This window comes from Leiobunum rupestre, chromosome 10 (genome assembly GCF_980474605.1).
Source record: "Leiobunum rupestre chromosome 10, qqLeiRupe1.1.hap1, whole genome shotgun sequence".
Taxonomy (NCBI): Eukaryota; Metazoa; Arthropoda; class Arachnida; order Opiliones; family Sclerosomatidae; genus Leiobunum; species Leiobunum rupestre.
The window spans coordinates 33,606,273-33,620,111 of NC_143393.1; the positions used below are offsets into that span (position 1 = coordinate 33,606,273).

The 13,839-nt window shown below is 38.9% G+C and overlaps 2 protein-coding genes and 1 long non-coding RNA gene across 3 annotated transcripts; 1 reads left to right on the forward strand and 2 right to left on the reverse strand.

Moving 5' to 3' along the window:
• Positions 1–4,178: 4,178 nt before the first annotated feature.
• On the reverse strand, positions 4,179–6,679 carry LOC149925458 (uncharacterized). The gene is made up of 2 exons (XM_090160294.1): positions 6,204–6,679; positions 4,179–4,800 (listed from the first exon to the last, which is right to left on the reverse strand). The coding sequence occupies exons 1-2, from the start codon at positions 6,240–6,242 to the stop codon at positions 4,462–4,464; spliced, it is 378 nt and encodes a 125-aa protein (XP_090016420.1). The 5' UTR covers positions 6,243–6,679; the 3' UTR covers positions 4,179–4,461.
• An 825-nt stretch (positions 6,680–7,504) lies between these two features.
• LOC149925459 (uncharacterized) lies at positions 7,505–9,329 on the reverse strand. The gene is made up of 2 exons (XM_090160564.1): positions 9,052–9,329; positions 7,505–8,478 (listed from the first exon to the last, which is right to left on the reverse strand). Exons 1-2 carry the CDS (start codon positions 9,070–9,072, stop codon positions 7,969–7,971), a joined length of 531 nt encoding a protein of 176 aa, XP_090016690.1. The 5' UTR covers positions 9,073–9,329; the 3' UTR covers positions 7,505–7,968.
• Positions 9,330–10,018: 689 nt separating this feature from the next.
• Positions 10,019–12,738, forward strand: LOC149925460 (uncharacterized). Its single transcript, XR_016476822.1, has 2 exons — positions 10,019–10,111; positions 12,410–12,738. It is a non-coding gene; the product is annotated as an uncharacterized LOC149925460 (long non-coding RNA).
• Positions 12,739–13,839: the final 1,101 nt, after the last annotated feature.

The window sequence follows — 13,839 nt, forward strand, 5'->3', positions numbered from 1 at the left end:
ACGCTTCTATTGTTATAGACACTGTAATCTAGATCCAAGTTTCCAACGTCAATGCATGCTTTGTGACGGTTATAACCATTGAGTTGAGAATAATAGAGAGCCCTAGATCGGATTTTCTCCATAGGCTTTAAGCTTATACCTTTAGTGGCCACGGGACTGAAATTCAAGGAACTTTATTATTTACCTTCTACAATGCATTCTCGTCTCGCGCCAGACTGCGCGCGCGTGCAAGTCCACGAGACATTAATGCTCTGACTTTTTTTTTTCTAAATATAATAACAGTACTGTCAAAAGCTGTTTAATATTGTCCACAGAAGACGCCAGGCGTACTTTGATAAAGTTCCTTGATTTTCAGTCCGGTCTGGGGCTCTATATTATTCTCAACTCAATGGTTATCAGTTCGCTTGGGAAACTACCGTTATATGACTTTATCTACTATTATACAGTAGTCAGACTGTCGCGCTAAATCTACCGTGCAGAAACTACAGGTACGTTCAGTAACGCAAATCTGGAAAAAATCCGTTTGTATCAGTGGCGGCCTAAGGGGGGTCGGGGGAGGTCCGCCCCGAGTACCAGGGCAGTAGGGGGTGCCATTGGAGAAGCTCGAGGGGGGGGGGGTGCAAATCAGAACGATTAAACTTGAAGAAGACGGACCCGTGAAATCTTCTGCACGGTCCTGGGGGGTGTCACAAAACACTGCCGCCACTGGTTTGTATTTGATGTTTGCTTGATAGGCGCGTGTCGTCATAGTGACGTAGGAAGTTACTGAACGGTGTTATTTCTAGTCTGCGCTGTTAAACCTTTGTCGTGATCATTTATTGATACTATCGTTTCGTAATGCAAACCAGTAGAATAATTGTTGATTAAAACTACAGTTGTTACAGTTGTATAATTTTCTGAAATTCTCCTCCGCAAGCTAAACCGTAAACAGCGACGCGTTTGACGTCAAGACATCAGAAAAACCTTCTCTCCGAGATGGTTTTTTTTTATGAGCATTGGAAGAACATTGTGACGTCAAATCGGAAACGCGAAAAATCGTACAGTAACAAAATGTTGGCATCGATTACTCATCGATGTTTTTGATACACCTAGGGGCTAACCACTCTTAGAAAGTCTGTACACCGGATTACGCTTAGATTAGCACTGCCAAAGGCAGGGACTTCAAAGATTACGCGTAATCCCATTGTACAGTCAAAGGTACGGCTCTGTACACCGATTACGCGGAGTGATCAGCCAGGCTTGGAAATAAGCGGTGGTCACTGGGTTAAAGACCAGTTTATTAATTGCTCGGACCAGGTTTTTTATTCAAAAGCTAGGGGTTCACTGGTCCAGTGTCCAGTTTATTAATTCAAAATTATCTACCGTATTATTAAACAACTGGTCTACGTGTCCACTTAAATAATTCAAGAGTTGGGAGTCACTGGCCAAATAGACCAGTTAAGAAATAAACCTATTTTCCAAGCCTGGATCAGCCCCTCGTGATACACTTTTCGATAATAATACGCTACTTCTAGAAGATATTAAGAGACGGATTTTATCATAAATAATGTAATATAAATAAGTATGACAACTAGCAAAAAGTTTCATCTAAATAGTTTATTTCACGACAGAGCCCCGTAGTGTCTAAATATATCCAAGGAGAAATACGCTACTACCATAAGTAACATAATAACAATTTGTGAGCCACTTCCTTTTTTTTTCGACACTGAGATTCTCGCCAAGCTCCGAACTGACAAGGTGAGTAATATACAAGGTGTTTCAAAAGGTTATGCAAAAATTTTAAGGAGTTGTAGGGGGTTAGTTGAGAAGTATGCCTGTTTTTCCCATTTTCCTACGATGAGTTAAATGAAAAGTGTGGCCTACTAGCCCCTGTAAGTAGGCTGCAACAAGCGCAAAACCACGCAGCGGGGAAAGGTTTGGGTTCTTGTGATAGGTAAAAAAGGACTTTGTAAACAAATCGAGGTAACCAGTGTAAAAAAGTAAACTTGAACAGTATTTAAAAGTTCTTGCTGCTTGGTTTGACACTGGTTGTATCCTACTTCCAGGGGCTATTAGGCCGTACTTTGAAGCTCTCTGGGGCTATTAGGCCACACTTTGAAGCTCTCTGGCCACACTTTGAAGCTCTCTGGCGCTCTTTTAACTCATAGTAGCAAAATGGGGAAAACAGGCATACTTCTCTACTCACCCCCAACAACTCCTTAAAATGTTTGCATAACCCTTTGAAACACCCTGTACTATCGTCATTCGTGGTAATATGTTTCTCCATAGGCATATTTAGACACTTAACTAAGCACTAAACCTATATCGCGCAATAGCTCTGAAATTGGGTTTGGTGAAAATTTTTCCGAATTGACATATTTATTGTTATTATGTTACTCATGCTACTACCAATATTATTCTCAGTTCGGTCGCGGGTGCAAGTCCGAAGAGGTTTAGTCAGGAAATTAGCATTAAAACAATAGGAAGTGTCATACTTATTGGTATTATGTTACTTATAGTAGTAGTGTATTTCTCTTTGGGCATATTTAGACACTAGGGGGTTCCGTTTTGAAATAGATCTTAATTGCCCAATAACTGTCGTACCAAAAGCGTCATAAGACCCAAAAGTGTGTCAGTACGGTATAATGTTTAATGAGAGCTTGTCACGAAGTAAATAGAGGGAGTGGGAGAGGGGGTTAAAATACGTCTTCAAAATTTTAAATTTTCTCCACCCCAGCGCCGCCAAGTGAGGCGTTTTATAACGTATGTCTATGAAGAGAGAAAATCGTGCCAGACCATATACTAAATATATATTTGCTAGTCCTATTCCATCCAACTAGCAGGTTATGTAGTCTATTGTGAGACTAGATCTCAGTAAATATTTTAAAGGGCACAAAAGGTAGAGTTGACACACTTTTGGGTCGCTTTTGGTCGTACCATAAGTGTATAATATTTTTATAAGTGTGACACTTCCTATTCTTCACATGCAAAAGGTTTACTGAGAGCTATTCACAAGACAAACTGCATGACGGGCTTCGTCACCGTTTTGCGTCCGCTCGCTCCCGCGTCACACGTAGCCTTTGACAGCGCCTCGCTAGGGGGAGATTTTCTTCTTGTGATGACGTCATTTCGTTACTAGCTCCCAGTAAAATATTCCTCAAAGTGACAAACTTATGGAACAATAATACAGACTTATGGTTTCACGTATGGTGTCCGCCGCCGCCGTCGGTGTTCGCACGATTTCACGCGGTACATTAGAGGTACAAAGACACATGATACGTCCTTGGATTAATAATAGTAGTTCCTACCTGGATATATCACTTGGAAAAAACCTGACAAGCAAATGACTTTTGCGACAGCAGCGCCGCTTCGGCGTAGTTAACGGAGAATTTCTGAAACTCCCGTAACACGTAGCCTTCTACAAGGCAGAACCCGTAACAAACACTTCGGGAATGCACGCGGAACGCTAGAGTGATATATCCAGGTAGGAACTGCTATTATTAATCCAAGATACGTCAATCAATTGAAAATATCATGTCTTCGAAGGCATTGCTAAAATATGTGAGATCGGGACCCCGGAAGTGGGTCATTTGCCCATTTTAGAAATAGTTGGCGATTTAATTTCTAGCGATTTTCGACTTCAAATGCACATAACTTTTTTAAATTAAGACCGATTTTGTTGTAAATTATATTTTTAGTTAGTACTGATTATAAGTGAGCTACAGCACCTCGCTAGGGGGGGGATTTTCTTTTTGTGATGACGTCACGACGTTACTAGCTCTCAGTAAAATATTCCACAAAGTGACAATATATATATATATATATTTATATATATATAATATTATAGACTTATGATCGTACTTATTGTTATTATGTTATGTATGATTTTATCAATTATTATTTTTATTCTACCATACAATTCTGAGCCTAAAATGGAGCATTTTTCTTCAAACTAACAACAGAAACTAAAACTGTCTAAGAAGTTGATAAAACTATAAGTCGTATTAACTTTCAAAGGGCGAAAATCGTTCGTCTAAACTCGGTCAGGGGGTAATGATCATATTTCACGATAAATATAACTTTGAGTTTCCCGGCGTCGCGTCGCTAAGTCTGGGTCAAACAACGAACTATATTTTCACGCAATGTTGGAGTTTAAGTTGAAGAAAATATCTGAATTGAAATCGTTTTTTATTTCAATAAACTTATAAAATAATTACACGAAATTTCGACAAATGTAGCGCGAACGTAAAAGTATTTTAAAAAATAGCTAAAAGTTCGTATAATATACATCCTTTAAAGCAACTAATTTTTCAAAATGTTACGACCAATACTGATACTTAAATTTGGCCAATTTGAAATTAAATTTGCTTGTCTCTTGAGCTCGATTAGATAGGGAATACAGAGACATCTTCAGTTGTCCCGTTTCGTGGCCAAGCACTCATCAGTCATCCTAGTCCATCTAAGAAGCCAATTCGTCTCAATCTACCTTTTACCGTTGGCCATTTCCTCCAGGTCAAAATCTGACGACAATCCTCTCAGTCCTATTCCGCTATTTCCTCTGGGTCCAAGTTCGGCCGACGTTTGATTGAGTGGTTCGGCCGGTTCCTTGGTGGGTGCCTCGGTACTTGTCGTCGTGGTCGTCTTGGGCCTCCTGAAGCGCGGGTTGTACGCCCCGATGAGACTCCTACGAGGCGGAGCCGCTGCTTGACCATCGGTCATCACCGTATTGTCCGAGGTCGACGTGGGTTTGGTCGAATCCATGATTTCGTGGCAAGAAAGAGTGTTCAAGAGCGCCCAAAATAACAGGCATCCGCAAAGAACCTGCGGGTCGAATGGAATATTATATTTTTTCAGCTCTGGTAAATTACGCGCGGATGAGATTATTTTCGCGTTTCTGAATTCCGCGAGATTCGTTTTATACAATCCATATCTGAGGTCGGAAAGACGAACATCCCGCTGAGATATGCTAATATCCGTCACGCCACTACCGCGTTCGCTACTCGTATTTCCAACTGATAACTCCGATATCACTATTTGAAAAACAAATGTCCTTCTTCCGTCACCTCTTCGATTATCTCCAATTATTTCAAACAATATTCGAGAGCTAAAATTGGGTGATGTATTCACCCGTAAAACTCGAAAATTCTAAAGAATAAAGGAAATGGAGCTTGTACTTTCATTCCGACAAACTGACATTTCGTCATTTTAAATGAGTAAATAAGATTGCTTTCTACGTAGTTACGGAGTGACGTCTCACTAGGTCATCCGACCAATGTTTTTCCCTGGGCATGACCAAAGCTACAGAGTGCTAGCTAGGAGCAACAAACACAGCACCCCACAGCTTTTGTTTAAATTCGGGGGATAAGTAGACTTTTATGTAACTTGAAAATTCCCAAAAGGAAAAGTTTCGACGGGCTTTAGTTTTGCCATGGCAACCAAAAAAAAATTCATTTCTTAAAATCTACTTTTCCCTATGGAAATTAACATGGAGAAATCGCAGATTTTAGAGTCCCTCCTTTGCAAAATTTTAAATATTAAAAAATAAATTATGTTAAAAAAATTGTACTCGCATTTACCCAAAATAGCCCGTATTTACCCAATGTAAAAATATTTTTTATATAATTTATTTTTTAATATTTAAAATTTTTTCAAAGGAGGGGCCCTTAAGATCTGCGATTTCTCCATGCTAATTTCCATATTGAAAAGTAGATTTTAAGTAATCAAAAACATTTTTTGTTGCCATGACATAACTAAAGCCCATCGAAACTTTTTCTTTTGGGAAATTTCAAGTAACATCCCCTGAGTTTAAACAAAATCGGAGAAAATCACCTCGGGTCGTCTCCTTGTTAGTACTTGAAATCTAGTTTTGTCACTGTTGAATATTGTTTAAAGTATTTGTCAGACGGTTGACCAATAATAAATAATTCCCTTGGCGAATCAACACTTTTCAGTATAACCATTTCTTTCTTTGAATATTAATTTATGGCCCCAATAGAGCCGTAACTATTGCAGATAACTGTACATTTTAGGAAAAAAGCATACCTCGTTGGTTCCAAATCGGGCCCCGAGGATGCACGGGCCCTGGTAATTTGTACCCGCTTCCCCCCTCTCTAGTCGGGCCTGATGATAAAGCTTATAGAATAAACGTTTTACTCGCTAAAACTAATCTAAAATTCTTAAAAAGCATCTTCGTAAAAGATTGAAAACGAGTAGGTGATTCTTACCATTTTTTGGTTCTTGATTGTCGCTCTACGGAATACCATCGGAGTCTCTTTATCCGTGTTAGAATCCGCGGGTCCTTTTTTCGTTCCTCCTTCCTTTATCGACGCTTTCTGTTGGCGTTGAGAATTTGGTGTCACCCGACACGAGAGTGGGCTTAAATAAACACGATATAAAAGAGCCAATCAATTTGACGAAGAGCGGCGACAAAAATAAAACGCATCGAAAAGGTTTCGAGCGGTGCTCTTCTTAAAATTTCGACACCGATCAAGTACTGGTTGAGGTCACCCGATGATGACGATTTCGCGGTATTTTTTTGTGGTAGTTCGGAATGGAAGAAATTAAGTAAGAAAAAAATAACAGAGATTCTTCTTCGCGACTCTATTAAATTATTCGTAGTTTAGATGGAAATTGAAGATATACCCGCCAAGAACTGGTCGAGGTTTCCTTGAGTTTTTACACGCGTTTCGGGGGAAACAAGGCGTACCAGCCATAGGTTGCGTCTTTGAAGTTGAAAGGATTCGAATTACAAGTCCAAATTGATATTTTTAGCCAATATCTTTATCGTAATGTTGACAGTTTTAGCCTCTAGCTCGCTATTGACGTAAGACGTTACGTCATTATTTTAGATATGATAAAAACTGTGATATTTGTTTCAATAACTTACTTGAATTTGTTAATTGAGGTCTTTTCATTTATTAATAAATAATGGCCAATTTGCTAAAATGATGACTAAAACGCCCAATTAGCGCGTTTCATTAATATCTGACACACGCGCAGCTAGACGAAAGAGCAGACGAAGATGGTACTTTGACGTCATACCTCAGCGTGACCTCGGTGACCTATGACTTCCGCTTAGGCTTCCCTTTGTTGTGACAAGTACCATGCTAATAGTTAATTTTAAAGCTGATGGATTAAAACATTTAATTATCTAAAATAGGCTTAAATAAAGGTTACTTAACTAAATCGGCTCAAAATGAAAAATTTTCCATAACTAGTAAAAACTCTCAACTAACTAATATGACAATACGACTAAATGATAATTATTTATTTATTTATATTTAATTTCTATATTATAAATGCTAATTTGAATATTTTCTTAATAAAGGATAGTTAATATTAATTAAGAGATGGCGTGTAGAATTTCCATGACAAAGAATCTTATGAGATTCGAAACGTTGTGTCGGTGCCGTCTAGATGTGCGTTTGTAACATAATCCATATTAAAGCTTTTAAATGAGATCAACTAAATCAATCAGCTCTTAGCTTCAACTGTTCTCAAGATATAAATAACTTGACTAAAGAGAACGAATTTCTAGTTTGTTTATCGTATATTTTTCAAACAGAGAGATCGATTCCTACATAGAGTAATGACACTGTGACGTCACGCGCTTCCAAAATGGCGGCCATCGCCAAATCTAAGTAACGAGACTATTCTAGAGAGACGATGGTGTCTAAGACCTTGGGTCGACACCGATGTGTGTATCTCAAAAAAAAAATTGTAGAGAGACGTCCCCGAAACAACGACTCTCATAAGCTCTCTCGCGACTTGTAAACAGCCTTAATAGTGAATAAAGTAAATTACGAAAGTAGCCAAAACAAGTATAGAAAATACTCTTTTTATTAAATTAAGGGATTCGCAACGCCTCCCACGACGACTAGTAGATTTGACTCGAACCTAACAACGGCAATTGACATAAATTAACGCTTACAATTCCGTGGAAGCGAAACATATAGACAATATTCTTGGAACCGAAAACGCCTTTCGTCACTATCCCGACGCCAAGTCGTGCAAATTTCCATCGGAGAGGAGCCCAGATACTCCGAAGGTGTGCATTTCTGGCTTGGGCTTGAAGATTGAAGGAGTTGGCACGGTGGGCACGACGAATTTCTTGAATTTGTCGCGGAAGGAGTTGAGATCCATCGGGGGTGGCAACCGGATTCCCAGAATCTCTTTCAACTCGCTGTCGTCGCTCGAACTCGGTAACATCAGGATCCCGCTGCGCCCGCTGCGAAAGCCAGTCGCCGAGAATGTGTCGTTCAACTTCCGCGACATCTGGTGGAAAGAATCGGCCAGCTTCTTGGCCGCCGTCTTGATTGGAGACTCCGTCGTGGTCGTCGTTGGCTGCGGCGATGGTTTGGTTGGAGGATGGTCATCTGGCGTGGCGTGGGTTGCGTCTCTTCGGACGCTCCTGGATTGCTTGGCTTCGTAGTGGTCCAGAAGACACGGTGCCGTTAGGACTACGCTTAGACAGTGGATGCTTATTATAAGCAGCCATATCTGTATGGAAATGTTGGAAATTAACTTGATTAATATAATGATGTTGAAGTAGAACTTTGTTTTAATTTAAACAATAGTTTTCTAAAATTGACACCCTCGTTTCGACCCCCCAATATTTTACTAAATTTACTCCCTCGTTTCGAACCCCCCAATATTTGTCTAAATTTACACCCTCGTTTAACCCCCCCCCCAAATTTTTTCTAAATGTACACCCTCGTTTCGATCCCCCCAATATTTTTCTAATTGTACACCCTCGTTTCGATCCCCCCAATATTTTCTAAATGTACACCCTCGTTTCGACCCCCCAATAGTTTTCTAAATTTACACCCTCGTTTCCACTACCCCCCCCCACTATTTTTCTAAATGTACACCCTCGTTTCGACCTCCCCAATATTTGTCTAAATTTACACCCCCGTTTAACCCCCCCCCCATATTTTTTAAAATGTACACCCTCGTTTCGACCCCTTTGTAATTTGACATCCCACTTGACTACGCTACTGATATGTTCTCGAAAAGTATTACAAATGTATCGGTTCTTAATTAGGACTTTTAGAAATTGAGCGAGAGACTTACCGTCGTATATTTCGCCACCATCGCGTAGTTATTGAAATCCAAAATAATACTGCGGTGTTCGAGGCAAATCACGAATATAATTGAAGAAAGCGCGCTAACTTATATACCGTTCGATCGGCGAAATGACGACACCAGTATAAAGATGTCCTTACAGAGGCAGAAGGACAAACTCTTCTCTCAATATTTTTTCTCAATTAATTGAATGAGATTCCGGACGGTCCCGATAACCGGCTGATTACGAGAACGGCAATTTTCAGTTAGAAAGACGAGCGCCAAAACTATTCCCCTTGATAATTTCTTTTTATTTAAAAGATATTTAATTAAATAAACAACAAGCTCTCAAATAGGCCACGGTCGTCCTTTCTGTCGCAAATGGTAACTCTCAACTTGAGGACATTCGTTTTATATAAAGAAGCAAAGAATGAAACTTTCAGCGCGCGACATAAAAAAGAGAATGATTGCGAAGCGCCTGGTACATTTTACATTTTCTGGAAAGTTTGAAATTCCAGAATTCCCCCCGAAAGTAGGTTTGTCATATAGTTAATTACCCAATATAAGCCAAGACAACATTTTTTCCAAGTACGGATTGTAGGTCTACATACGCTGGCGGTAAGAAACCTTCGTTCTAAAAATATAAGCAGCCTTTTTTGAAAAGCCAAAAGGGACATCAACCGACAAATGAATCTGGCATAATGACATAATGACACATCTTGACTCCCCGAGATTTCTACATAATGTTTCTTTTGACAAAATCTTTTTCCTTCCCGAAGGAAATAAATTATCTAGAAAACGGTAGCTGCGGTAATTTCTGCCGCTTGACCACCGTTAGCGACGAAACGAGTAATTCGCAATGTCGACGAATTTAAATAATAACGTACATTCTTCCGATCGTCAAGGACTTTATACGTAAAAGTAGCATCGTGTTTGCGTTTAAAGTTCGAAATGATTGCCCAATCGGTTTGAAATGCAAAGTATACGCGGTGTTTTTATCGAGTTAGTTACGAAATACGAATATTTGCAATGATCGTATAATGCGAGGATGAAAATAGGATTCCTGATTGTGAGATATATTTTACTGTTTGACGACATAGTCATTTTAGCCGATTCTGAAACCGATTTTTTCCGATTACCAGTCGATTTTTATCGATATAACAATGAAATAGCTCAGGATTTTCAACTATCACGAAAGCACCATCTACGTCTTCGGAAAAAATCGTCTTATAAATAATCGTAAAAAAATAAACTAAAATCAGTATCGGTAGTTTTACCCGATTAATTGATAACAATATCGGTAGTTTTACCCGATTAATTTATAACAATCTGATAAAATCCGTATCGGTAGTTTTACCCGATTAATTTATAACAATCTGATAAAATCCGTATCGGTAGTTTTACCCGATTAATTTATAACAATCTGATAAAATCCGTATCGGTAGTTTTACCCGATTAATTGATAACAATCTGATAAAATCCGTATCGGTAGTCTTACCCGGTTAATTGATAACAATCTGATAAAATCCGTATCGGTAGTTTTACCCGATTAATTGATAACAATCTGATAAAATCCGTATCGGTAGTTTTACCCGATTAATTGATAACAATCTGATAAAATCCGTATCGGTAGTTTTACCCGATTAATTGATAACAATCTGATAAAATCCGTATCGGTAGTTTTACCCGATTAATTGATAACAATCTGATAAAATCCGTATCGGTAGTTTTACCCGATTAATTGATAACAATCTGATAAAATCCGTATCGGTAGTTTTACCCGATTAATTGATAACAATCTGATAAAATCCGTATCGGTAGTTTTACCCGATTAATTGATAGCAATCTGATAAAATCCGTATCGGTAGTTTTACCCGATTAATTGATAACAATCTGATAAAATCCGTATCGGTAGTCTTACCCGATTAATTGATAACAATCTGATAAATCCGTATCGGTAGTTTTACCCGGTTAATTGATAACAATCTGATAAAAGCCGTATCGGTAGTTTTACCCGGTTAGTTGATAACAATCTGATAAATCAGTATCGGTAGTTTTACCCGGTTAATTGATAACAATCTGATAAAATCTGTATCGGTAGTTTTACCCGGTTAATTGATAACAATCTGATAAAATCCGTATCGGTAGTTTTACCCGGTTAATTGATAACAATCTGATAAAATCCGTATCGGTAGTTTTACCCGGTTAATTGATAACAATCTGATAAAATCCGTATCGGTAGTTTTATCCGGTTAATTGATAACAATCTGATAAAATCCGTATCGGTAGTTTTACCCGGTTAATTGATAACAATCTGATAAAATCCGTATCGGTAGTTTTATCCGGTTAATTGATAACAATCTGATAAAATCCGTATCGGTAGTTTTACCCGGTTAATTGATAACAATCTGACAAAATCCGTATCGGTAGTTTTACCCGGTTAATTGATAACAATCTGATAAAATCCGTATCGGTAGTTTTACCCGGTTAATTGATAACAATCTGATAAAATCCGTATCGGTAGTTTTACCCGGTTAATTGATAACAATCTGATAAAATCCGTATCGGTAGTTTTACCCGGTTAATTGATAACAATCTGATAAAATCCGTATCGGTAGTTTTACCCGGTTAATTGATAACAATCTGATAAAATCAGTATCGGTAGTTTTATCCGGTTAATTGATAACAATCTGATAAAATCCGTATCGGTAGTTTTACCCGGTTAATTGATAACAATCTGATAAAATCCGTATGGGTAGTTTTACCCGGTTAATTGATAACAATCTGATAAAATCCGTATCGGTAGTCTTACCCGGTTAATTGATAACAATCTGATAAAATCAGTATCGGTAGTTTTATCCGGTTAATTGATAACAATCTGATAAAATCCGTATCGGTAGTTTTACCCGGTTAATTGATAACAATCTGATAAAATCCGTATCGGTAGTTTTACCCGGTTAATTGATAACAATCTGATAAAATCCGTATCGGTAGTTTTACCCGGTTAATTGATAACAATCTGATAAAATCCGTATCGGTAGTTTTACCCGGTTAATTGATAACAATCTGATAAAATCCGTATCGGTAGTTTTACCCGATTAATTGATAACAATCTGATAAAATCCGTATCGGTAGTTTTACCCGATTAATTGATAACAATCTGATAAAATCCGTATCGGTAGTTTTACCCGATTAATTGATAACAATCTGATAAAATCCGTATCGGTAGTTTTACCCGATTAATTGATAACAATCTGATAAAATCCGTATCGGTAGTTTTACCCGGTTAATTGATAACAATCTGATAAAATCAGTATCGGTAGTTTTCCGATTAATATGATAAAATGTTCAATAAAATGATTTACAGATCGCCATTTGTGGGGTAGCAATCACTACTGGCGGAAGCGGAAATGAAGAGACGACGGAAAATACCAACTCAGCTTTCCCGGGAACTGACACGAGCCCTACGACCCCTCGCATCAGAATTGTGATCTCCAATTACTTCGGAATTAGTGGTTCTTTGGACAATATTAATTTACATCATTTGTACCGGGGCGATACACGCCCCAATAAAACCAAAAAATAATTAATTACTTAATTAATAAATAAATAATAATTAAAAATGATGTCATACTTTTCAAACGAACAACGAATGTTGTATCGTAGCAATTTAGAATATAATTAATTTATCTTCAATCTGTGTTAAATCTTCCTCATTGATTATGTTTAATTAAATTAATATACTCCGAGAATTTCGTTAAGAACTGCACGAGCCCAAGGTCTTTGCACCCCTGAAATCGACAATTTTATATTTAAAAGGAGTGTCACATTACTAGGTTGCCAGTGCTTTCGAAATTCAGACTTTTAGTTGGAAATTGACTCCGAGGTGTATTGGCTATTTTGAAACGGTGAAGGTTTATTTAAATGATGTCTTCCCTCTTCAAAAACATTATTGCACTACACCAAGTGCCGTCGAGAGCAGTGGCGTAGAAACGGGGGGTACAGGGGTACAGTGTGTCAGAATTTATAGCTCGGTGTACCTAGTAACAGAGACCATACCATCGGAGGTCTATCATCATAGTGCCCTACGCCAGCGTCCACCTAGCCCGGACAGGTGACAAATCCAGCATGGGTAGTAGTACCCTACTACTGATGGTCGCACCTTTGACGCAAGTCACTCAACCCAGCAGAAGGTGCAGCAATGGGGGGACCATTTCCCACTTCGCAAACAGCAGTGGGAGTAAGAGTGGATGCTGTAGCAACTCTAGCCGACACCCTACCTACGTAGGTAAGGAGTCAAACCCTTTGGAGAGAGCTCCTAAAGGGGAACGATGGGCACACAGCAACCCAAGTAACCCGGCACAGCTGGCACCGGAGATCCCGGTGTGACTACAAAAGGCCGGGAAACAGGACCGCCGTGCCCTCATACGGAGGCCGGCCGCCCCACAGCAGGCTACCTAATCCGCCGAGGTGGCCAGTTTGCACAATGTACCCCCCTTGAAATTGGAAAGGGGTGCCAAATTGGTATGAAAAGTGCACCAAATTGTTTTAGAAGGGGTGCAAAAAGGATGCTGATGAGGTGGCGCCAAATTTAGCATCCAAGTTGTACCCCCATTAATCCAAAACGTTCCTACGCGCCTGGTCGATAGCAGGCCTGTACAATAATTGCGGGTTATTTCTCGAGATATCTAGGAAAATGGTTTTCCAGGGTGCGCAGGCCCTGTTTATAATAATAATAATAATAATAATAATAAACAGCTACACTGTAGGCTAATACCCAAGGTATCAACTTAGACC

What these genes read in the sequence shown, in the direction of transcription:
- LOC149925459 (XM_090160564.1), bottom strand. Translation starts at nt 9,072, where the DNA reads ATGGTGGCGAAATATACGACG. An exon ending in TGGTGGCGAAATATACGACG is followed by an intron (nt 8,479 to 9,051) that starts GTAAGTCTCTCG and finishes ATTTCCATACAG; the next exon opens with ATATGGCTGCTTATAATAAG.
- LOC149925458 (XM_090160294.1), bottom strand. Translation starts at nt 6,242, where the DNA reads ATGGTATTCCGTAGAGCGACAATCAAGAACCAAAAAATG. An exon ending in CAATCAAGAACCAAAAAATG is followed by an intron (nt 4,801 to 6,203) that starts GTAAGAATCACC and finishes TTCGACCCGCAG; the next exon opens with GTTCTTTGCGGATGCCTGTT.